General features: G+C 48.4%; 1 protein-coding gene across 3 annotated transcripts in view; it reads left to right on the top strand.

Annotated features, from left to right (window-relative positions):
- Positions 1 to 26,143, top strand: part of LOC134608006 (membrane-spanning 4-domains subfamily A member 4D-like) — a 61,024-nt gene that overhangs the window by 25,972 nt on the left and 8,909 nt on the right. For 2 of the 3 annotated variants that reach the window (XM_063450636.1, XM_063450637.1), the window contains exon 4: positions 6,822 to 6,878. The exons of the other annotated variant lie outside the window; for it this stretch is intronic. In XM_063450636.1, the coding sequence (XP_063306706.1) occupies positions 6,822 to 6,878 (57 nt within the window). The remainder of the gene's footprint in view (positions 1 to 6,821; positions 6,879 to 26,143) is intronic. 3 annotated transcript variants of the gene reach the window in all.

Genomic DNA, 26,143 nt, shown 5'->3' with positions numbered 1-26,143 from the left:
CACACACACTACATACACTGACACAACACACACACACTACATACACTGACACAACACACACACACTACATACATTGACAAACACACACTACATACACTGACACAACACACACACACACACTGCATACACTGACACAACACACACACACTACATACACTGACACAACACACACACACACACTACATACACTGACACAACACACACACACTACATACACTGACAAAACACACACTACATACACTGACACAACACACACACACACACACTGCATACACTGACACAACACACACACACTACATACACTGACACAACACACACACACACACTACATACACTGACACAACACACACACACACACTACATACACTGACAAAACACACACTACATACACTGACACAACACACACACACACACTGCATACACTGACACAACACACACACTACATACACTGACACAACACACACACACTACATACACTGACAAAACACACACACACTACATACACTGACAAAACACACACACTGCATACACTGATACAAAACACACACACACACACACACACACACTGCATACACTGACACAACACACACACTACATACACTGACACAACACACACTACATACACTGACACAACACACACTACATACACTGACACAACACACTGCATACACTGACACAACACACACACACTGCATACACTGACACAACACACACACACTACATACACTGACACAACACACACACTACATACACTGACACAACACACACACACTACATACACTGACACAACACATACACTAACACAACACACACTGCATATACCAACACAACACACACTGCATATACCAACACAACACACACACACTACATACACTGACAAAACACACACACTGCATACACTGACACAAAACACACACACACACACACACACACACACACACACTACATACACTGACACAACACACACACACTGCATACACTAACACAACACACACACACTACATACACTGACACAACACACACTACATACACTGACACAACACACACACACACACACTGCATACACTGACACAACACACACACACTACATACACTGACACAACACACACACACTACATACACTGACACAACACACACACACTACATACATTGACAAACACACACTACATACACTGACACAACACACACACACACACACTGCATACACTGACACAACACACACACACTACATACACTGACACAACACACACACACTACATACACTGACAAAACACACACACACTACATACACTGACAAAACACACACACTGCATACACTGATACAAAACACACACACACACACACACACTGCATACACTGACACAACACACACACACTACATACACTGACACAACACACACTACATACACTGACACAACACACACTACATACACTGACACAACACACTGCATACACTGACACAACACACACACACTGCATAAACTGACACAACACACACACTACATACACTGGCACAACACACACACACTACATACACTGACACAACACACACACACTACACACACTGACACAACACATACACTAACACAACACACACTGCATATACCAACACAACACACACTGCATATACCAACACAACACACACTGCATACACTAACAACACACACTCTGCATACACTGACACAACACACTCTGCATACACTGACACAACACACACTGCATACACTAACACAACACACACTCTGCATACACTGACACAACACACACACTGCATACACTAACACAACACACACACTGCATACACTAACACAACACACACTCTGCATACACTGACACATTACACACACCGCATACACTAACACAACACACTCTGCATACACTGACACAACACACACTGCATACACTAATACAACACACACTGCATACACAAACACACACACTGCATACACTAATACAACACACACTGCATACACTAACACACAAGGTACATACACTAATACAATACACACACTGCATTCACTAATACAACCTGCACTCTGCATACACTACACACTAACACACTCACTGCATCCACTATACTGACACACACTCTGCATTCGCTACACATTACCACACTCTGCATTCACTACACTAACACACACTCTGCATCCGCTACACACTAACACACTCTGCATTCACTACACTAACACACACTCTGCATCCGCTACACACTAACACACTCTCTGCATTCACTACACTAACACAGACTCTGCATCCGCTACACACTAACACACTCTCTGCATTCACTACACATTAACACACTCTCTGCATTCACTACACTAAGACACTCTCTGCATTCACTACACATTGACACACTCTCTGCATTCACTACACATTAACACACACTCTGCATTCACTACAAATTTACACACACACTACATTCATTACACTGACACACTCTGCATTCACTACACCCTAACACACACTCTGCATTTATTACACACTAACACACACTCTGCATTCACTAAACTATGCACACACTCTGGATTCACTATACTGACACACACTCTGCATTCACTACACTAACATACACTCTGCATCACCTGTACACACAGCATCCACTACACAAACATCCTGTATTCACAGTACACACACTACATGCACCACAAATTGAAACATTCTGCATTCACTAAACACATACACTGTGTCTAATACACACACTACATCCACTACAGACACTGCATCCACTAAACACATTTCATCTAGTACATACAAACACTACATCCACTACACAAACACACACTACATCACTGTACACACACTACATCCACTACTCAAACACTCTCACATTCACTACACATTAACACTCTGCATTCACTACACTAACACACACTCTGCATCCGCTACACATTAACACACCCTCTGCATTCACTACACATTGACACACACTGCATTCACTACACATTTACAAACACTCTGCATTCACTGCACTAACACACGGGGGGGGGGGGCAGACCTTGTGCTTTGTCAGGGGCCCCAAAATTTCTGATGGCAGCCCTGGGGGGGCATTAGATGGGGGGACACTAGAAGGGAGGGATGGGGGACATTAGTTGGGGGCACACTAGTAGGGTAGGGATGGGGGACATTAGATGGGGGCACACTAGTAGTGATGGATGGGGGGCACACTAGAAGTGAGGGATGGGGGACATTAGATAGGGGCACACTAGTAGTGAGGGTTGGGGGCACACTAGAAGTGAGGGATGGGTGACATTAGTTGGGGGCACAATAGAAGTAAGGGATGGGGGACATTAGTTGGGGGCACACTAGTAGTGAGGGATGGGGCATTAGATGGGGGCACACTAGTAGTGAGGGATAGGGGGAATTAGATGGGGACACACTAGTAGTGAGGGATAGGGGGCATTAGATGGGGACACACTAGTAGTGAGGGATAGGGGGCATTAGATGGGGACACACTAGTAGTGAGGTATGGGGGGACATTAGATGGGGGCACACTAGAAGTGAGGGATGAGGGACATTAGTTTGGGGAACATTAGAAGGGGACACACTAGTAGTGAGGGATGGGGGGACATTAGATGGGGGCACAATAGAAGTAAGGGATGGGGGACATTAGTTGGGGGCACACTAGTAGTGAGGGATGGTGCATTAGATGGGGGCACACTAGTAGTGAGGGATAGGGGGACATTAGATGGGGACACACTAGTAGTGAGGGATAGGGGGCATTAGATGGGGACACACTAGTAGTGAGGGATAGGGGGCATTAGATGGGGACACACTAGTAGTGAGGGATGGGGGTACATTAGATGGGGACACACTAGTAGTGAGGGATGGGTGGCATTAGATGGGGACACACTAGTAGTGAGGGATGGGGGGACATTAGTTGGGGGCACATTAGTAGTGAGGGATGGGGGACATTAGAAGTGAGGGATGGGGGACATTAGTTGGGGGCACACTAGTAGTGAGGGATGGGGCATTAGATGGAGACACACTAATTGTGAGGAATGGGAGGGACACTAGATGGGGGGATTCTAGTAGTGAAGGATGGGGGGACATTAGATGGGGACACACTAGTAGTGAGGGATGGGTGGCATTAGATGGGGACACACTAGTAGTGAGGGATGGGGGGCATTAGAAGTGAGGGATGGGGGACATTAGTTGGGGGCACACTAGTAGTGTGGGATGGGGGACATTAGAGGGGGGCACACTAGTAGTGAGGGATGGGGCATTAGATGGAGACACACTAATTGTGAGGAATGGGAGGGACACTAGATGGGGGGATTCTAGTAGTGAAGGATGGGGGGACATTAGATGGGGACACACTAGTAGTGAGGGATGGGTGGCATTAGATGGGGACACACTAGTAGTGAGGGATGGGGGGCATTAGAAGTGAGGGATGGGGGACATTAGTTGGGGGCACACTAGTAGGGTAGGGATGGGGGACATTAGATGGGGGCACACTAGTAGTGATGGATGGGGGACATTAGATAGGGGCACACTAGTAGTGAGGGTTGGGGGCACACTAGAAGTGAGGGATGGGTGACATTAGTTGGGGGCACAATAGAAGTAAGGGATGGGGGACATTAGTTGGGGGCACACTAGTAGTGAGGGATGGGGCATTAGATGGGGGCACACTAGTAGTGAGGGATAGGGGGAATTAGATGGGGACACACTAGTAGTGAGGGATAGGAGGCATTAGATGGGGACACACTAGTAGTGAGGGATAGGGGGCATTAGATGGGGACACACTAGTAGTGAGGTATGGGGGGACATTAGATGGGGGCACACTAGAAGTGAGGGATGAGGGACATTAGTTTGGGGAACATTAGAAGGGGACACACTAGTAGTGAGGGATGGGGGGACATTATATGGGGGCACAATAGAAGTAAGGGATGGGGGACATTAGTTGGGGGCACACTAGTAGTGAGGGATGGTGCATTAGATGGGGGCACACTAGTAGTGAGGGATAGGGGGACATTAGATGGGGACACACTAGTAGTGAGGGATAGGGGGCATTAGATGGGGACACACTAGTAGTGAGGGATAGGGGGCATTAGATGGGGACACACTAGTAGTGAGGGATGGGGGTACATTAGATGGGGACACACTAGTAGTGAGGGATGGGTGGCATTAGATGGGGACACACTAGTAGTGAGGGATGGGGGGACATTAGTTGGGGGCACATTAGTAGTGAGGGATGGGGGACATTAGAAGTGAGGGATGGGGGACATTAGTTGGGGGCACACTAGTAGTGAGGGATGGGGCATTAGATGGAGACACACTAATTGTGAGGAATGGGAGGGACACTAGATGGGGGGATTCTAGTAGTGAAGGATGGGGGGACATTAGATGGGGACACACTAGTAGTGAGGGATGGGTGGCATTAGATGGGGACACACTAGTAGTGAGGGATGGGGGGCATTAGAAGTGAGGGATGGGGGACATTAGTTGGGGGCACACTAGTAGTGTGGGATGGGGGACATTAGAGGGGGGCACACTAGTAGTGAGGGATGGAGCATTAGATGGAGACACACTAATTGTGAGGAATGGGAGGGACACTAGATGGGGGGATTCTAGTAGTGAGGGATGGGGGGACATTAGATGGGGACACACTAGTAATGAGGGATGGGTGGCATTAGATGGGGACACACTAGTAGTGAGGGATGGGGGGACATTAGAAGTGAGGGATGGGGGACATTAGAAGTGAGGGATGGGGGACATTAGTTGGGGGCATACTAGTAGTGTGGGATGGGGGACATTAGAGGGGGGCACACTAGTAGTGAGGGATGGGGGCATTAGATGGAGACACACTAATTGTGAGGAATGGGAGGGACACTAGATGGGGGGATTCTAGTTGGAGGGATAGGGGGACATTAGATGGGGGACTCTAGTAGTGAGGAATGGGGAGACATTAGATGGGGGGACACTAGTAGTAAGGAGAGATAGCTATGTCCTGTGTTAGGACATCTGTAACCACTACAAATTCTGTTTTTTTTCCCCTGAATGCTGAGATTTGTGTGCATTGTGCTTCTATGTCTATAAAGACAGGTATCTTTATTTGAATTAACTACAGAAGAGTTTCAAAAATATGCTGTTATACAACCAATGCTGTGCTGAGGCTGGTGAGAGTGGGTGCTGTTTTAACTCGGTATCACTGCTCATTTGTGGTCCATAGAATTCACTTAAGATATAGGATATAGTTTCATAAAGGCACATTGATCAAGGCAGGGCTTGACAAATCCCAGGCGCCATGGCGACTTAGAATTTTAATCTAACTTAAAGTAGTTTTTTTTTATTTTGTTTACAGCATTTTCTCATTTCCAAATTTATTTATTTTTACTCTTATGTCACTCCTTCTGATGTATATACTGTGATATCATAACCTGTGATGTCACATATATATAATTAATTATGAAAATTAGTATGGCAGGTATTTTTTTCTAAGAAAGGTGGCAACCCTAGGCTCACCCCAGGTGCACAGGGTATGAACCCTTGAGTGCCGGCCACAGCCTTGATAGAGCGCACTAATCTGTGCTCAGACTGTTAATTCACGGTTATGGGAGAATGGGAGATAGTCCTTTAAAAGGGCAGGGAGCTCAACACTCACACGACCTGCTCACAGACAAACCACACCCCATCAATGTTATCCACTACACCCGTCAGTGGTTATAATGTTGTAGCTGTTCAATATGTACAAATTATTATATTACTCATAAGATATTGTGCGGCTTGTGGAATTGAGACCGACTTCCCTTGTCATGTGGCTATTAAATATTTTATGTCATTCTACATTGCACATTATTTACCTGCTGTTTTGTTGTTTTTAGTTTATTTTATCTGGGACATCATTTTGTTTCCTATTCATCTGGCCATTGGTGACGCTGGTAAGTAATAAATCAGGTATTGAGAATATTGTAATTTTATGGTTTATGGTTAAATGGTTATGATGAACAGGTTATTGTACATTTGTTTCAGTCTGACTAGATTGATTGACAGAGAGATGGATAGACATCCAGCATGTCGCAGTGGCGTCGCTAGGGGGGGGCCATGGCCCCCCCTACATCATGCTGTGCCCCCCCTTGTGCACCCCCAAATGCCAGCAACCTGCTGGCTATGTGTTTAAATTATATTCCCTCGGGCTGTAACAGCCTGTGACAGCCCGAGGGAATGCAGGGCAGAGCAGCTGGAACTGTGCAGGGGGCTGTCTGGGGCTGGAGGGAGCACTGACAGGCTCCCAGGCACAGGCCCCGCCCCCAAACGAAGCCCAGCCCCCACCGTTAAGCAGCAGCCCATGCTGCTGCTGGAAAGCATGGAAGATGGCTGCCTGACCCTCAGCTACAGTGTGGTGGAATCTCGGTAAAAATAAATTTAGTAGGCCGAGATTACCACGTGGCATGTGTACGTGCATATGCTGACGTATCGATCAGTTGGTTGCACGAGGCAAGATACGATCAGTAGTGTACGGAGCATGTGCAAGAATACAGGATGTAGTATTCCCCTCCTCCATTGTGCTGGACAAGCCATGCGGTCAAGCAGGAAGTTAATTCTTATTTGTATTGATTGGTCAAGAGAATGTGCGGGTGGAGCTTAATATGGGAGGAGTTATGTGCCTATATAAGGAGCCTGCACTATTGTCCGGGGCTCAGAACTTGTTGTATTTTGGTGACATTAGTCCCTCTGAGTCCCGATCGGTGATCCAATAAAGAATCTCTTCCTTCCTGAAGAAACCTGTGTCCATCTCTCTGTGCTTGGCTTCCGTCAGTTTCTCCGGTATCATTTGGTGCATTGGCCGGGAAACTCATCGTTCAACGGTAGCTGAGAGGCAGAGGCGTGAGACGGTCTATCTTTGCCCACGTTCTCTACGGCTGCACCCCTGAACTTCTGCGTGGACTTCCCTTCGTCTCGGCGCCACTGGTCTGTTGTCCAGGAGATCATCGGCCTCTACGTAAGAAGTGCTGGGGTGTCCCTGTCGATGAGTGTGAACTCAGGTTCAGGAACGAGGAGGTAAGACAACTGCTGTTTTAGACGGCAGACCCACTAGGGGTATACCGATTGTGCGGTAGGCCCATAAGGGGTTATTTGTGTATGGAATCTGCCCCCTCTGTCGGAGGGAAGGAGCGAAGGCTCAATCGAACGCTCTTTAGTCAGACCGTTTGATTTGGTTAGTCAGGCGGGGTTCTGGTGTAAATAGCCCTAGCCGGACACCGGTGTCTTGTCTAGACTAACGTTCTAGGGTGTATATTTTGTTCGCTAGGTCGGAGGGACCGGGAGACTAAGCGGCGTCTGTGTAAATTTGGTTCGCTAGCTCTCAACCTATCTTGGCTAAGTGGGAAGGCGTGTAAATTTGGAACCCACTAGATTTTTGATAGTAATCGACTAAGAGGCGTCTGTGTAAATTCGGTCCTCTAGCTCGCTATATGTGGTGCTTGGGCAGTGTGGCTAACCAAAACGAATGTAGATAGTTTTAGGTAGTCCATTCAAGGTACTGGCCAATAGTTTAGTTGGGAATTGTAAATGTGTTAAAGATTGTTTAGTAAAGTGTATATCTTGTTAGATAGCGCGAGCTCAGCCGTCTAGCGAGAGTGTTAATAGTGTGTTGCTGTATCATAGTGCACGGTACCATAACCCTGTATATTTACTGACACTGTATATAAGTACTAATCACTGTCGTCCATTGCATGTTTAACACCATAACCACTAATAATTGTATTGTGACCTTAAATTGTGCTTTGACCTATGCTAACCGTACTGTAACCGCTATTTGTAAAAGACGATGTTACTGGGGTGTGTTATAGACGGGTAATTCATATATAGAGAATTATAGCGTGGGTGACTGTATAGTTTCGCCAAAGGGCATAATATTGATTATCTAGTGACTGGTGTAACAGCTGTGTGTGTACGGGAATTCCCTGAGTGTTTATTGTGTTATTGTGTACGTTTCACTTGGTAACCGTACCACGTGGTGCTGTTGCCAGAGGAAACGGGTGTGACTGTTGAAAAGTACGTGTGCATATTATTCGTTGTCAACGACGTTCCATTGATAAGTATGGGCGCGTCGGAGTCAACGATTCCGGATCCCTTAGGTTGTATGGTAAAGAATTTTAAAAAGGGATTCAAAACATGTGATTTTGGGGTTAAAATGTCTCCTGTACGTTTGGTCACTTTGTGTACTAGGGAGTGGCCTACTTTGGTTGCGGCATGGCCGCCACGTGGCAGTTTGGATCCAACTCTGGTACAGCGCGTACACGTGGCTGTATCGGGTAGGCCTGAACTTTACGGGCAGTTTCCTTATATTGATTGTTGGAGACAGGCTGTAAATGACTCGCCAAAATGGATTCAGACATGCCACGAGGAGCAATGTCGCCTCATGGTGGCTACGACTTGTTTGTCCACTAGGACTGGTGTTAGGCCCATTTTGGACACGCCCCCTGAGTCCGAGATCCCTTTGCCGCCCCCTTACTTTCCTTTAAGAGGAAGTGACGCGAATGCAGGAAGTCCTGCACCCCTTCCCCCATTGCCCCCATCCACTTCCGCTTCCTCCTCCAGTACAGAATCCACCCCCTCTCGTACTAAATCTCCCCTTCCGGAACCAGAACCAACCCCCATTAGATCTGAATATCCTGATTTGGCGCCACTTCAGACTTCCGGTCAAGCTTCTTCTAGCTCGGCTCGAAGTGTTCTATTTACTAACTTTTCCCCAAACCAAGCTCCCACATCCTCATGCTTTATTACCCCCCGACCGGAACCTCTAACTGACGCGCCTCCACGTAGCCCCATACTAACCCGACAACTGACCGGTACCCAACAATTAAAACATTATCAGATGCCTCTTCGTCTGAATCCCGGGTCAGCCTATATCGATGCCGCAGGTCAAATGGCACATGCTGACCCAGTCTTCGTATATATCCCGTTCACGACTACCGATCTCTTGAATTGGAAGACCCACAATTCCTCGTACACTGAGAAACCACAAGCTATGACCGATCTGTTCACCTCGATAGTTCAAACACATAACCCGACATGGGCTGATTGCCAGCAGTTATTAATGACTTTGTTCAATAATGAGGAAAGGACAAGGATTAATCAAGCGGCCATTAAAGCGCTAGAGGATAGAGCCCGTGCTTTGAATCAAGCCAATCCAGCAGCATGGGCCGCAACACATTATCCTAACACCGATCCCGACTGGAATGTAAATGGCGCAGATATCGTTCAACTTAGAGCCTATAGAGACGCTATAATTGCTGGCATGAAAGCCGGAGGGAAGAAAGCCATTAATATGTCGAAGACAGTTGAGGTGATTCAGAAAAGTGATGAAGCGCCCAGTGTCTTTTATGACCGATTATTGGAGGCATACCGCTTGTATACCCCCTTTAATCCGGAAGACGCAGATAATTCCCGAATGGTGAACTCCGCCTTTGTCAGCCAAGCTTACGGAGATATTAAGCGCAAGCTACAGAAGTTAGAAGGGTTTGCAGGAATGTCTATCACCCAACTAATGGAGGTAGCAAATAAAGTATACATGAATAGGGAAACAGAGACAAAGAAAGAGGAAGAGCGCAAGATGCGTAGAAAGGCAGATATGCTAGCGGTAGCGATCGCAGGCGTAGATAGACGGGGCCCAGATAGAGGCGATAGTAAGTGGAATGAGGAACCTCTTAGTAGAAATCAGTGCGCATACTGTAGGGAAGAAGGGCATTGGAGAAATGAGTGTCCGCGAAGAGAACAGTATGAGAGAGACCGACCTAGGACAGGTTATGGAAACTTTAGAGGCAGAGCGAGAGGTAGAGGAGGCCCCGGAGGGAGTAATGGTAATAGAGGGAGCAATGGGAACAGAGGAAGTGTTAGGGAAGATAGGTATTTTCCAGCCGCGCAAAGGTCCCGCGATAGAGAAGGTAGGGACTTTGTAGGATTGGCTGACACGGTCATGGAGGACTATTGATACCGACCGGGCTCCATCCCCCTTGGTCGAGCGGAGCCTATGGTCGATGTATCAATAGGGGGAAAAAGGAGTGCGTTCATGATCGACACTGGTGCTGAACATTCGGTGGTGACTGACCTAGTTGCTCCTCCATCTGGAAGAACTATTACTGTAATAGGAGCAACTGGAAGAAGTGCTGAAAAACCGGTTCTTAAAAGTCGACTCTGTACATTGGGAGGCCACGTAGTAAAACATCAATTCCTTTATATGCCTGAATGTCCAGTCCAGTTGCTGGGAAGTGATATGCTATCTAAATTACAAGCGCAGATTACGTTCCTACCAAATGGAACAACATCCTTAAAGTTTAATGGACCTTCAGGTATTATGACATTATCCGTACCAAAGGAAGAAGAGTGGCGACTTTATACAGCGTTGACTAGCCAAAACCCTAGGAGTGATGAGTCCTTATTCAACATACCAGGAGTTTGGGCAGAGAACAACCAACCAGGACTGGCCCGCAATATTCCACCTATTAAAATCGAACTAAAACTTGGGGTTTATCCAGTGAGCCTAAGACAATATCACATCCCGCAGAAGGCTAAGAAGAACATCCAATCTTATCTGGATAAGTTCATACGGTATGGTATCCTAAAATTCTGTACTTCCCCCTGGAACACCCCATTGCTGCCTGTTCAAAAGCCCGGTACAGATGAGTATCGACCTGTGCAGGACTTGAGAGCAGTCAACGATGCGGTTGTTAGTATACATCCAGTTGTACCCAATCCATATAACCTGCTTGCTACTTATTTTACAGTCTTAGACCTCAAAGATGCCTTCTTTTGCCTCCGAATTGCCGCAGAAAGCCAATGTATCTTCGCTTTCCAATGGGAAAACGCTGTAACGGGCTCAAAACGCCAAATGACCTGTGTGGCGAAACCAGCTTCGCCACTGTGAACTGGAGAGGCCTGGCTGCTAGCCTCCTGCCCTGCGACTACGGCCCATGGACATATTGCTCTATAAACACTATATTTGGGCATGTAATAATTTATATTGCTGCTACTGGCCCTTTAAAATCAGCGATGGACATATTGGGACTTATGTCCCTTTAAGACTTTGTAACATATCACAGTAATACTGTCTTAAATATTATGTAGGTATTTATGTGTTCAGTTAAACTGGGGATATGTAGAAATGTGTGTTTTGTGTGTTGAATGTATCAGTGTGTAATTTTATGTCTTTTACTGTCTTTTTGCAACCATGTGGTTAATGGAGTCTGACTCTAGTCCTAGATAATTGGATTACTTCTCCAATTATCTCCAGGGCTGAAGGGAGGAAGCCGGCATGCATTGTGGGGGATGTTTTACTTCTGTTTGGGCCAGATTGTGCCATGCTGCAAGCCAAGGCCCAAAAGATACTTTTAGTAACTTTTAAACCCCTGGTCGGATCCATGCCATTTTTTAATATGTTGTTCCCCTGAATGGATTGATTGTGGATGTGTATTTTTGTGTGAATGTGATGTATGGTTTTGGGGTTGTGAAAGTTGTGTGGAAGTGTGTTTTGCTCTGTATGCATAATGGGATTGTGTGTCACACTGGGGGGAGGGGATGTGTGGAAGGTGGCATCTATGTCATTGGTTCTTTTGTGCCTCCCCCTGGGTGTGGCCTGTATGTGTGAGTTGGAAATGGAAGCCAGACTGGGTGTCCCAGTCTAGAGTTCTTGCTTAACCCTCAAAGCGATGTGTCGTCTCGGTCTTTGGGGGAATGGGATTGTATGCTGACTGCCAAGAGTGTAAGCCGATGTCTGCTTTTCTTGTTCAGCTGTTCCAGTGTTCGTGTGGTTCCAGTCGGGAGAATGGTGTTTGCAGTAGCTGCCTGTGCATCTGGAAAGGGGATTATCGCCTAAACTGGGTTTTATCCTCTTGTAAGTGAAACGGTCTGTTACAATTGGTGGCAAGCGGCGGGATCGTTCCTACAACCAGAGGGACAGCTACAGACAACACCATTTCTGGATTACAAATTGAGGGCAACGCTAGTATCCGTACAGCGACCCTATCTACAAAGGAAATCAGGAAAATGGAAGGAGACAGAGTCGCAGCTGCTGCAGCACCTCCGAGGGAGGAGGAGGAATCCGAGTTTGCCAGGGAATATAGGACCAGGATGGCTCTATTCTCACCAGCCCGAGCAGAGCGGATGGCAGACCGGGTCTACAACGATGTACAGGCGTACCTCATGCTGCGAACGACGCATAGGAACCAACAAGCTGCGGGATTGTTCCTACAGCCAGAAGGACAGCTACAGAACACCAATTCCTTGGAGTTACAAATTGAGGGCAACGTTAGCACTCGTGCAGCGCCCCTGGCAGCAGAGGTATCCAGCGACTTGGAGCAGACAAGTATGGAAGGCTCTGACGCTGAAGATGATTTTATGGCCAAGGTGAGGCAGCAAGTGGCTCAGTATGGGGGTTATATATCCATGGACACATTCCAGGGGATCTGGAACCAGGTCATGGCTGAGCAAAACTCAAAGATGGACGAAGAGTATGATGAGCAGGAAGAGTGGTACAGCAGCAGAGTAGAGGCTGCATCCGAGGAGGTTAGCCGCCCCCCCCTGAGGCGGCTGGAAGAACCCGAAGTAGGGGTCCTCATAGATTGGTCCTGTGAGGAACCACAACAGGCAGGTGGAGATGGGACCGAGGTCTCTCTACCAGCCCTACAGGGATGCTGGGCAGTCGGCCCAGATCCCCAGCGGCAGTGTATAACCCAGGGAGCTGATGGTGTCGTCCATCCTCCCCAGCGGCAGAGTAAGTCCCAGGGAGCTAAAGGTGTCGTCCTTCCTCCCCAGCGGCAGATTGTATCACAGGGAGCTGAAGGTGTCGTCCTTCCTCCCCAGCGGCAGTGTGTGTCCCAGGGAGATGAAGGTGTCGTCCTTCCTCCCCAGCGGCAGGCTGAGTTACAGGGGGCAGAGGTTGTTGTTCCTGCCCCCCAGCAGAAAAGTGATATGCCAGGAAGGCAGTGTGAAGTAAAGGGAGAGGAGAGCAGCGTCCTCCCTCCCCAGCGGCAGTGTGTGTCTCCGGGAGCTGATGGTGTCGTCCATCCTCCCCAGCGGCAGGCTGAGTTACAGGGGGCAGAGGTTGTTGTTCCTGCCCCCCAGCAGCAAAGTGATGTGCCAGGAAGGCAGTGTGAAGTGAAGGGAGAGGAGAGCAGCGTCCTCCCTCCCCAGCGGCAGTGTGTACCCCAGGGAGATGAAGGTGTCGTCCTTCCTCCCCAGCAGAAAAGTGATGTGCCAGGAAGGCAGTGTGAAGCGAAGGGAGAGGAGAGCAGCGTCCTCCCTCCCCAGCGGCAGTGTGTACCCCAGGGAGATGAAGGTGTCATCCTTCCTCCCCAGCGGCAGTGGGTACCCCAGGGAGCAGAAGGTGCCATCCTTTCTCCCCAGCGGCAGTTTGCCATCCAGAGAGAGGAGCTTGTTACACCCTCTCTCCCACGGCAACCTAACCCACCAAGGGGAGCTGTTAAGCCCCACAGCTGTGCAGATGGGACCGTAGTCTCTGCACATACAGCACAAGGGATAGGGACGGTCGGTCCTGTTCCCCAGCCTCAGTGTGATGTATCCAAAGGGGAGACAGTCGGTCTCCCCCTCCGGCAGTCGAGCTGTGCACCTAAAGGGGAGACAGCCAGTCTCCAGCAACCAGGCGCCCACCAGACTACTCCCGTGGTAGTGCTGGCAACAGGACAGAGTACCGCTGGTCTCTGCCCCCTCAGCAACCCACCAAGGCAGCCTACCCGTCTCCCACCCAGCAGTGGTGAAACACCAGAACTTGGACAAAATCCTTCCTCACCCAGATGTAGTAACCGGTTAGTGTGGGTGGGCTGCTCTGTTATTTCTGTTTCGTGGGTGGGTTGCTGGACTAACCAGGGCACTGACCGGCAGAAAGTCAGGTACCCTGTTAGTCTAATTGGCAAAGGGGAGAAATGTGGCGAAACCAGCTTCGCCACTGTGAACTGGAGAGGCCTGGCTGCTAGCCTCCTGCCCTGCGACTACGGCCCATGGACATATTGCTCTATAAACACTATATTTGGGCATGTAATAATTTATATTGCTGCTACTGGCCCTTTAAAATCAGCGATGGACATATTGGGACTTATGTCCCTTTAAGACTTTGTAACATATCACAGTAATACTGTCTTAAATATTATGTAGGTATTTATGTGTTCAGTTAAACTGGGGATATGTAGAAATGTGTGTTTTGTGTGTTGAATGTATCAGTGTGTAATTTTATGTCTTTTACTGTCTTTTTGCAACCATGTGGTTAATGGAGTCTGACTCTAGTCCTAGATAATTGGATTACTTCTCCAATTATCTCCAGGGCAGAAGGGAGGAAGCCGGGATGCATTGTGGGGGATGTTTTACTTCTGTTTGGGCCAGATTGTGCCATGCTGCAAGCCAAGGCCCAAAAGATACTTTTAGTAACTTTTAAACCCCTGGTCGGATCCATGCCATTTTTTAATATGTTGTTCCCCTGAATGGATTGATTGTGGATGTGTATTTTTGTGTGAATGTGATGTATGGTTTTGGGGTTGTGAAAGTTGTGTGGAAGTGTGTTTTGCTCTGTATGCATAATGGGATTGTGTGTCACACTGGGGGGAGGGGATGTGTGGGAGGTGGCATCTATGTCATTGGTTCTTTTGTGCCTCCCCCTGGGTGTGGCCTGTATGTGTGAGTTGGAAATGGAAGCCAGACTGGGTGTCCCAGTCTAGAGTTCTTGCTTAACCCTCAAAGCGATGTGTCGTCTCGGTCTTTGGGGGAATGGGATTGTATGCTGACTGCCAAGAGTGTAAGCCGATGTCTGCTTTTCTTGTTCAGCTGTTCCAGTGTTCGTGTGGTTCCAGTCGGGAGAATGGTGTTTGCAGTAGCTGCCTGTGCATCTGGAAAGGGGATTATCGCCTAAACTGGGTTTTATCCTCTTGTAAGTGAAACGGTCCGTTACAACCTGGACAAGACTGCCCCAAGGGTTTAAAAATTCACCTACCCTATTCGGTTCAGCTCTAAGTCAAGATTTATTGGATTTCGAGTCCATCCCAGGAGAGTGTGTATTGTTACAATATGTAGATGACTTGTTGATAGCAGCAGTTACAAAGGAAATATGTCAGCAAGCAACGCACGATCTACTACACATTCTCTGGAAGGCAGGATACAAGGTGTCTAGAAAGAAGGCTCAGTTGTGTTTGCCAACTGTCAAATATCTGGGATTCCATATCTCTGAAGGTCAAAGAATTATGGGGCCAGAGAGAAAAGAAGCTGTGTGCCAAATACCGATACCCAAGAATAGAAGACAAGTGCGAGAATTCTTGGGGGCAGCAGGCTTCTGTAGGATATGGATTCCCAGCTACGCGATACTGGCAAAACCTCTGTATGCAGCTATCAAAGGTACAGAGCACGACCCCTTCTTATGGACTCAAGAACAGCAAACGGCATTTGAAGATGTGAAGAAGGCTTTGATGAGTGCCCCAGCATTAGGTCTACCTGATCATACACGACCATTCTACCTGTATGTACATGAGCAAAGAAGAATGGCTGTGGGAGTATTGACACAGTACTTGGGATCATGGCAAAGACCTGTTGCCTATATGTCTAAGCAACTGGATGCAGTGGCCAGCGGACTTCCACCTTGTCTAAGAGCAGTAGCTGCAGCCGCCCTGCTAGTAGCTGAAGCCGATAAACTCACTCTGGGTCAAGAACTTTATGTACGAGTCCCACATGCAGTACAGACGTTGTTGGATTACAAAGGAAATCATTGGTTCAGTAATAGCCGTATGACCAAGTATCAAGCAATGTTGTGTGAAAACCCAAGAGTGCATTTAGAGACTGTAAACACCTTAAATCCAGCTACCCTTTTGCCACAACCTACTGAAAGTCAACATGATTGTTTGGAAGTAATGGATGAAGTATTTTCAAGTAGACCCGATCTTCGTGATTTTCCCATCCAGAACCCCGATGTTCAATATTACACCGACGGCAGTAGTTATGTGAAAGAAGGGATCCGCTATGCAGGATATGCAGTAACAACAATAGACAAGGTGATAGAAGCTCGGCCACTGGCGAAAGGAACATCAGCACAAAAGGCAGAATTGATAGCACTGACACGAGCGTTACAATTGGCTGAAGGTTTAAGAGTGAACATCTACACGGACTCCAAGTATGCGTTTTTAACCACTCATGCCCACGGAGCTTTGTATAAAGAAAGAGGACTATTGAATTCAGAAGGCAAAGAAATCAAGTATGCAGCTGAAATCCTACAACTATTGGAAGCAGTGTGGGAGCCGAAAGAAGTCGGTATCATACATTGTCGAGCGCATCTGAGAGGAGATGGTGATGTAACCAAAGGAAATCGGATGGCAGACAGTACAGCTAAGCGTGCCGCTGAATCGGGAAGACAGGAGTATGTGGGGCACATAGCTGCTCTTATACCAACTCCACTGTCTCAATGGACTCCAGTTTATACAGCTCAAGAAGAGGAGTGGTTAAAGACTGAACCTGGAAAGTATTTGGAGAACAAATGGTATCAGTTAGAAGATGGAAGAATAGTCATTCCAGCATCACTAGCGGTAGAAATTGTCCAAAACTATCACAACGGGACACATTCTGGGAGAGACAGCACAGAAGAATCTCTCAGAAAACATTTCTACATACCAAGATTGTCCAACTTGACTCAGGCCATTGTACGAAGATGTGTAACGTGTGCTAAAAATAATGCAAGGCAAGGACCAGTAAAGCCACCAGGAGTCCAGTTTATGGGGGGACTCCCCATGTCTGATTTACAAATTGACTATACAGTGATGCCTAAATCGGGTGGACATCGTTACCTGTATGTGTGTATGGACTCAGCAATCTGTATGTGTGTATGGACTCAGCAGTCTGTGTGTGTGTGTGTGTGTGTATGGACTCAGCAGTCTGTGTGTGTCTGTATCTAGGACTCAGCACTCTGTGTGTGTGCGTGTATGGACTCAGCAGTCTGTGTGTCTGCCTGTGTGTGTATGGACTCAGCAGTCTGTGTGTCTGCCTGTGTGTGTATGGACTCAGCAGTCTGTGTGTCTGCCTGTGTGTATATGGACTCAGCAGTCTGTGTGTGTATGGACTCAGCAGTCTGTATGTCTGTGTGTGTGTGTATGGACTCAGCAGTCTGTGTGTGTGTGTATGGACTCAGCAGTCTGTGTGTGTCTGTATCTAGGACTCAGCAGTCTGTGTGTGTATGGACTCAGCAGTCTGTGTGTGTGTATGGACTCAGCAGTCTGTGTGTGTCTGTATCTAGGACTCAGCAGTCTGTGTGTGTATGGACTCAGCACTCTGTGTGTATGTGTGTGTGTGTGTGTGTGTGTGTGTGGACTCAGCAGTCTGTGTGTCTGTCTGTGTGTATATGGACTCAGCAGTCTGTGTGTGTGTATGGACCCAGCAGTCTGTGTGTGTGTGTGTATGGACTCAGCAGTCTGTGTGTGTGTGTATGGACTCAGCAGTCTGTATGTGTGTATGGACTCAGCAATCTGTATGTGTGTATGGACTCAGCAGTCTGTGTGTGTGTGTGTGTGTGCGTATGGACTCAGCAGTCTGTGTGTGTGTGTGTGTGTGTGTGTGTATGGACTCAGCAGTCTGTGTGTGTCTGTATCTAGGACTCAGCACTCTGTGAGTGTGTGTGTGTGTGTATGGACTCAGCAGTCTGTGTGTCTGCCTGTGTGTGTATGGACTCAGCAGTCTGTGTGTCTGCCTGTGTGTGTATGGACTCAGCAGTCTGTGTGTCTGCCTGTGTGTATATGGACTCAGCAGTCTGTGTGTGTATGGACTCAGCAGTCTGTATGTCTGTGTGTGTGTGTATGGACTCAGCAGTCTGTGTGTGTGTGTGTGTATGGACTCAGCAGTCTGTGTGTGTCTGCATCTAGGACTCAGCAGTCTGTGTGTGTATGGACTCAGCACTCTGTGTGTATGTGTGTGTGTGTGTGTGTGTGGACTCAGCAGTCTGTGTGTCTGTCTGTGTGTATATGGACTCAGCAGTCTGTGTGTGTGTGTGTGTATGGACTCAGCAGTCTGTGTGTGTGTGTGTATGGACTCAGCAGTCTGTGTGTGTGTATGGACTCAGCAGTCTGTATGTGTGTATGGACTCAGCAGTCTGTGTGTGTCTGTATCTAGGACTCAGCAGTCTGTGTGTGTATGGACTCAGCACTCTGTGTGTGTGTGTGTATGGACTCAGCAGTCTGTGTGTCTGCCTGTGTGTGTATGGACTCAGCAGTCTGTGTGTCTGCCTGTGTGTGTATGGACTCAGCAGTCTGTGTGTCTGCCTGTGTGTGTATGGACTCAGCAGTCTGTGTGTCTGCCTGTGTGTATATGGACTCAGCAGTCTGTGTGTGTATGGACTCAGCAGTCTGTATGTCTGTGTGTGTGTGTATGGACTCAGCTGTGTGTGTGTTGGATTCAGCAGTCTGTGTGTAAGTGTAAAAATCAGCCTGTGTGCATTCAGCAACGTCTGTGTGCATTCAGCAACGTCTGTGTGTGTATTTAGAAGTTTCTCGGTGTTCGTATGTGTGTACTGTGTGTATGTACTCAGCAGTCTATCAATAATTACAATTTTTAATTGTACAACGAGTTGTTGTGTAGGAAGGGCCCAAGTGCACTGCTTTGCCTGGGGGCCCTTAACACTGTTAAGATGGTGTGTCCCTGTGTGTGTCCCTGAACTTCTTTGTAGTGAGCCTTGTGTTTATACAAGTGAGTTTGTCTGCTCTCTGTCTTGGGATATTATACACAAACAGATCTGTATTTACAGAGAGCAGCACTATACAGGGAGCACTGACTGTCCCAGGATATTATACACACAGACATGTATTATACAGAGAGCAGCACTATACAGGGAGCACTGACTGTCCCAGGATATTATACACACAGACATGTATTATACAGAGAGCAACACTATACAGGGAGCACTGACTGTCCCAGGATATTATACACACAGCCATGTATTATACAGAGAGCAGCACTTTATAGGGAGCGCTGAATGTCCCAATTTCTCAAATGTTGGCAACTATGGCACTATATCAAGGGAAATGTTTGTTTTTTTAATAATCCCTGGTGGAAAATAAGGAATCCTCCACCAGGGATTATAAAAAAAAACAAAAAACACATTGTGTCGGGGGCGGGACTTAACATGCGGCAGGGGCGGGGTCAAACTGTGGCGAGGGCGTGGTTAAATGTGCCCCCCTACTTTTGTCCCTGGCCCACCATGTGCCCCCCCTAAAAATTTATCCTAGAGACGCCACTGAGCATGTGCTGTGCCTTTTTTGCACCTTTATAGGTCAGAAATAAATTAATGTATTGCTGAGTTCTTTTGATAGAAAAACATCTTTAAGATATTCTCATATGCCTCATGCATGCACTATTTTGCTATTCTTATACCCGGAGTAGGATGTATATCTCACAGGGCCTGGCCTAGCTAGGTTATTGGCTGCCCGCCTTCCCTATTCATTCTCCACCAGCTTGCGTCCCCACCTCTATTCTTATTAGGGATAAGTAAATCCAGTCAAATTCATGCTTCCACGGCTCTTCTTACTCCTGGTCACCTAAGGTCACATTATAGTTACTCCTGCACGATAATACACAATAGTAATATAATAGTTACATCTAAAAAAATTAGCACAGTCATGGATTGTTAAACCTGCAGTAGCTATATTGTCCCAAACCCCACATCAATGCCACCATAAATTTACCATTGAAGTAAACACATCACTTTCCATCACACCAACATTGGGCAGCTGCCTGTGTGATCTACCAATTGGGTGTGAATACTCTGAAGGCAAACTATAGCACTCTCCCTTACTGTTGTGGACCCCAATAAAATATCATACTAACTCTGGCTCTACTACTGTGGCTGTAATATAGGCACGGAAAAAATTGACCCATAATTATAATCACAAATAACAGGAGATAGAATGCAATGCCGCTAACCACGTCAGAACCAAAATGGCTCCTGAATTATATTTTCCCTTCTTTGTCCCTTGAAAAGAACAACTCATGTGGACTAACCTGCTCAGATCATAACCTACATGTTGTCTTGCTCCAGAATATGGTGCAAAAAAGCCTTGTTCTTTATTTAAACATTTACAAGCAGATTTTAAAGAAAGGGGATGGTCAGGTACCATATATTACCAGATGGGTTCCATAATTGGTCCCCTGTGTTGTTGTTTTTTTAGTTGTGCATAACTCTAATGATACTAGGGGTCACCTCATAACCATGAAAGGGGCATCGAGTAAACATTGCATAGTGGTGTTGCATCAACTGTGAGTGTGAAGCAGAGAAAGCAAATTATGTTTAGTGGGCAGTGAAAAATATTTTTTTTTCTGTAATTGTTGTGGGTGGTGCTATGTGTGTGTATAACTTCAAGAGATAGGCTATTACCATTCTTTCAACTGTCCCAGATCCTGTGGGACTATCCTGAATCCAGGCTTCTGCCTCACAATGCCAAGGTAGGCCCTGTGGAGTCAGCACAGCTAAACGGACAAGGGCACATGTATGAGTGTGGGGATGGTGCTAGTAATTGGCTATATGTATTTCGGGGAGTGGTTATGGGTTTATAGTGGGGCAGGGATCATCTTACCTCAGTGCCTTTTGGGATTCTGGCCAGCAAACACCTCCCCTGCCTCTGCGCTCCTGTTTGTCCTGGGCCTGGTGACTTTTCCTGCTTGAGGGATGGCTGTGGATTCACTCCTGCTGCCCTCAGAGCTGCTGCTGCCCTGGATGATGGCAGGCACCTTCAGGAGCCATGTGCTCCCCTCCAACCTGGCCTACCCGCCGGTGTGGGTTCACCCCCCGCGGTCAGACCTCTCCTGGGGCCTCCCATGCTGCTACAGCCCTGATCACCCCCCCTTCGGGCCCGGTATGGGAGCTGGAGCCCAGGCCCCAGGCACTACCAGGCCGCTCCATCTGCTCCATCTGACACGCGGCCTGCATCATCTGCCACCCCCCGGCCGTGGACAGCGGGCCAGGGGGGCCAGAAGACCTGCTGAGGATCCTGGGGGGTCTGGGAGGCCTTCCCAGCCCCCACGTGGTCAGCACACGGCAGATCCAGAGCCGGGTCGGTGGTGGTGAGTGGGCCCCTCAGGGCCACGTGGGGCACAGCTGTGCTGCCGCTGGGGGGTGAAGGGGGGTCCTCCCTGGGCTCTGATGCCTTTTCTGGGGATGAGGGTCGGCCAGGGGGGTCCCCCTTTTCTCCCCCGGGTTCTGTCCACAATTCCCCCCTCCCTCCTTCCCCTCCCTGTGGTGCCATCCCTTGTCCCCTCTCCCTCTGGAGTCCCTTGGTGTTTACCTCCTCCTCCCCCCTGTTGCTGCTGGTCTGTGTCCCTCTCCTCTCTCTGTGCTCTCTCTTTATCTTTCTCCCTCCTCCCCCTGTTCCTGCTGTGTTGGGTGTTCCTCCTCTCTCTAAGCCCTCTCCTGGCTCTCTCTGTATCCCCCTGTCCCTTCTGTCCCTATTCTTGGTCCCTATGTCCCCCCTCTGGGTACTCACCTCGGCTGCCCTCCTTTGCGGGGTGTGAGCTCCTCTCCACGGCTCTTCACACATGATCTGGCTGCAGTTCCTGGAACCGTCCAGCAGATGGCACCTGGTGCTGCTGCAAGGCTGAGCAGTGCTGAAAATGAAATTAACTCTGTCCTGCCTGGATCATCTTCATTTCCTTTGCCGCGGGAGGTTCCTCGGGCATCGGTTGGTGAGTTCACTAATGTTTCTTCTTTTCAGTCCGAGGGTTCCTCGCTGGGGGGTTTCTGTCAGGGCTTAGGGGTTTTCTTGATCGGCCAAAAAAAAAAGAAAAAAATAAATAAATAAATGAAAGAAATGTAAAAAATAAATAAATAACGGGAGCAGGGTGCGCAAGCAGGTAGGGTCCCCCCCGTTAGATGGTCAGCTTCGGTTAGTGTGGTCCCAGGCGCTGCAGCCACAGGGGGTTTTGACTGTTTCTAGGGGTCCCTACGGGTGTTGCTGCCATTTCGTGTGAGTCCGTCTATGTATTGATCAGGGCCCTTGGGCTTGCACCTTCAACAGGAGATTCGTGAAAAACTTTGGAGGGGAGACTTTGTTGAGATTTTTCCCTCCTTCCCATGGAGGAGGCTCCTCCTTTCATGGAAAAGGACGGGTAGGAATCCAAAAAAAAAAAAAGACAAGGAGACATACCAGTACCGAAAGATCCCTAAAACTTGCGCGAATTGGATTTGCGCGTTTGCAATCCTGACCAGTATAATTGGGGAAAGGGCTCCGCAGAAGTGCTCCGCATTATTCTGCTACCTGGATACCATTTGGAACGCTTGTCGTACCTATGGCGGTCTGGGGTGGTGGAAATATGACGAGCAGTTCCGTCAACGGTTGGCGGTGCGCACCTCAATTTCGTGGGAACAGATTGACATTGGCCTCTTGCTCTCCACTGTGACCTGCCCGGCCACACAGCAGGGTGGGTTCTCGTCCTTTCTCAGGGGGGCGATGGGGAGGGGAGAGATAGGGGATTTGGGGTCAGAGGGCGATGGCGCCAGGGGTCATGAGCGCGATACGCCCTTGGCTCACCAGTTTATAGGAATCTTCGGGCGGCTGGCATCCTACTGGATGGGTTGAGCATGGGTTTTGGACACATACCGTCTGATTCGCCATTTATCGTACCCCCGGGTGGGGGGGGGTTGGTAAATGACGACATCTCTTGGGAACTCTGCCGGGTATCTTATGCATCCTTTGACGTGGCGGTTGACATGTTCAGGGCCATGGGCCCTGGGGCCTTGTTGGCCAAGGCTGATGTGGATTCGGCCTTCCGTCTACTGTCGGTGCACCCGGAATGTCACCATCTTCTGGGCTGTGTTTTGTAGGCATGTATTACATGGATATGTGCCTCCCTGTGGGTAGTTCCATATTCTGTTGTTACTTTGCATGCTTCAGCATGTTCTTGGACTGGGTGGTGAGGGAGGAGACTGGGATAGACTCCTTGCTACACTACCTCGATGATTTCATTTGTGTGGGTCCTGCCAATTCGACAGCCTGTGCGCTGCTGCGACGGGTTCTGGGTGAGGTGTTCCATTAGTTTGGGATCCCGTTGGCACACAGAGAGACGTTGGGCCCGGTCACTTGTCTCAGCTTTCTGGGCATTGAGATTGACCCTTTGGCGGGGGACTACCGCTTGCCTTTGAATGTGATTCAAGGCGGGCGGCGCGAGGGGGCCTTGGCCATGGGGCGGCACGAGATTCAGCTGCACTGCCTGCAGTCGCACCTGGGTGAGCTGAATTTTGCCTGTCGGATCATGCCCGTGGGGCGGGTCTTTAACCAGCGTCTGGATGCGGCGACAGCTGGGTTCTCCGGGCCTCGCCATTTCATTCGACTCAGTTGGCCGCTGCGGGAGATTTTGTCGGTTTGGGACTCCTTGTTAGCTGCATATAATGGCCGGTCCTCCTGGCAAAGGCCCGAGGTTTCTAACGCCGACCTCCACCTATTTACGGACGCGGCTGGCGTGGTGGGGCTTGGGGCCATTCTGGGCTCACAAAGAATGTGGCCTTTTTGGAGCGTTTCCCCATTTTGGTGGTGGGGGAGGTCTGGCGGTCACATTTTAAGGATCTAAGGGTAGTGTTTCAATGTGACAATTTAGGGGTTGTTCAAGCCATTACTCGGCTCACAGCCTCCTTCCCTCCAGTGGTTCACTTGCTTAAGGGGCAATCGCCTCACAGGCGGATCTGGAGGGGACGCCTTGCCGGCGGACTCATGGTCGCTCAGTCTGGCAGAGTGACGGAATGGGTCCATGGATCAGTTTCCACAGCCACCTGGACGTTATGCTCCTGGGGGCCGTGCATGTTGGGGTATTGGTGATTCCTAGTAGGCCATGCGGTGGTGGGGTATTGTTTGCCACCATTTGGCGCCCTGCGGGTCATATCACTATAGGTATTTGACAATCCAGGTTGGATGTTTTTCGGGAAGGGTATGGCGGTTCGGCTGTTGCACTTTTCCTTTGTAGAGAACTGTGAGCTGCGCCCAGTATGCACGGGCCCTCTTTTGGGTTATGCGGATGGGATTTTTTCTTTCCCCTTCCCAATTTTTTGGGTCTTTCGCTCAAGTCTGATGGTTCTGGGGATTGTCGGCAAGGAATCTTTTCTTTCGGTTTAGCGCTGCCTTGGAGGCTTTTAGGATGGGTATGTCAGCGCACGTGGCGCAAAGAACCGGGAGGGGGTATGGTGAGATGTCTCGGTGAAGTAATGCTGGTTTTGTGGAATTTGTTCAATCCTTGGGGGGGGGTTCGGGTTCAATTCTCAGCGGCGGTGGCTCATCCATTCATTCCTTTGAGGTAGATAATTAAGTACCGCTTCCTTGGGTACGAGTAACAATTCCCAGTGTGCACTTGGAAAACAGATAATATCTGGATGTCCTTTTCCTGGTTATACTCCCAGGTGGGATGCAGGTGTCCATCCAGGAGGTGAGCTATTGGGTTGTGCGCCTTCTGGAGCGGAGGTTCGTTGGTTTGGTACCAGAGGTATGAAATGTGTTCGGCTCCTCCCGGAGCAGGTTCAGCTGTCCCACCTGTCCCTAATGTTCCGGTTATCCACCTGGCGGGAATTGAGCTTGGGACGATACCAAAGTGGTGTTTGGCGTCTGCCCCTAAAAGGTTATTGGTGCGTGTTTTAGTTGTTTCGTGATGCGTGGTGTTGGGTTCACTGTATGACCCTGTGTGTTAAGTTATATATGTTAAGTTATGGTTATTTATGTTTAACGTTTTGGTTTCAGAAAAGAAGAGAGATTATGGTTATAGAGATTATTATAATAAGTTCTGGATGTGTTATACAGGACTTGTCGTATGTTATAACAACAGCAGTAAAAAAAAAATAAAAAAAAAATAAAAAAAATAATAATAATAATAAATAATAATAATATAAAAAAAAAAATAAGGTCATTTCCCGTATCTTTTGGCAGCGGGCCCATAATCAGTGCATGGTACGCTGCCGTATGAAGCCAAATTGGAGGGCCTTTCGAGGTGTTTGAAGGTAAGAGGATTTTGGTTTGCCACAGGGTGTTTTCGCGCATGTGGCAGCTACTGTGTTTCTGGGTGATGAAGGTCGGGCTAGACCTTTTTTCGTCATGCCATGCAGGAAGTGGTGGAACAGGCCTGGTTGGTTTTGGTGGGGCTCCCCGCTGATTTTAGGTTTAAAACAGCGGGGTTTGTGGCGGGGAGCGTGTCCTTGCCAACA

The sequence above is a fragment of the Pelobates fuscus genome, chromosome 4 (genome assembly GCF_036172605.1).
Source record: "Pelobates fuscus isolate aPelFus1 chromosome 4, aPelFus1.pri, whole genome shotgun sequence".
Taxonomy (NCBI): Eukaryota; Metazoa; Chordata; class Amphibia; order Anura; family Pelobatidae; genus Pelobates; species Pelobates fuscus.
Note: the sequence above shows the minus strand (reverse complement) of the source record. Positions and strands in the feature narration are given on the sequence as shown.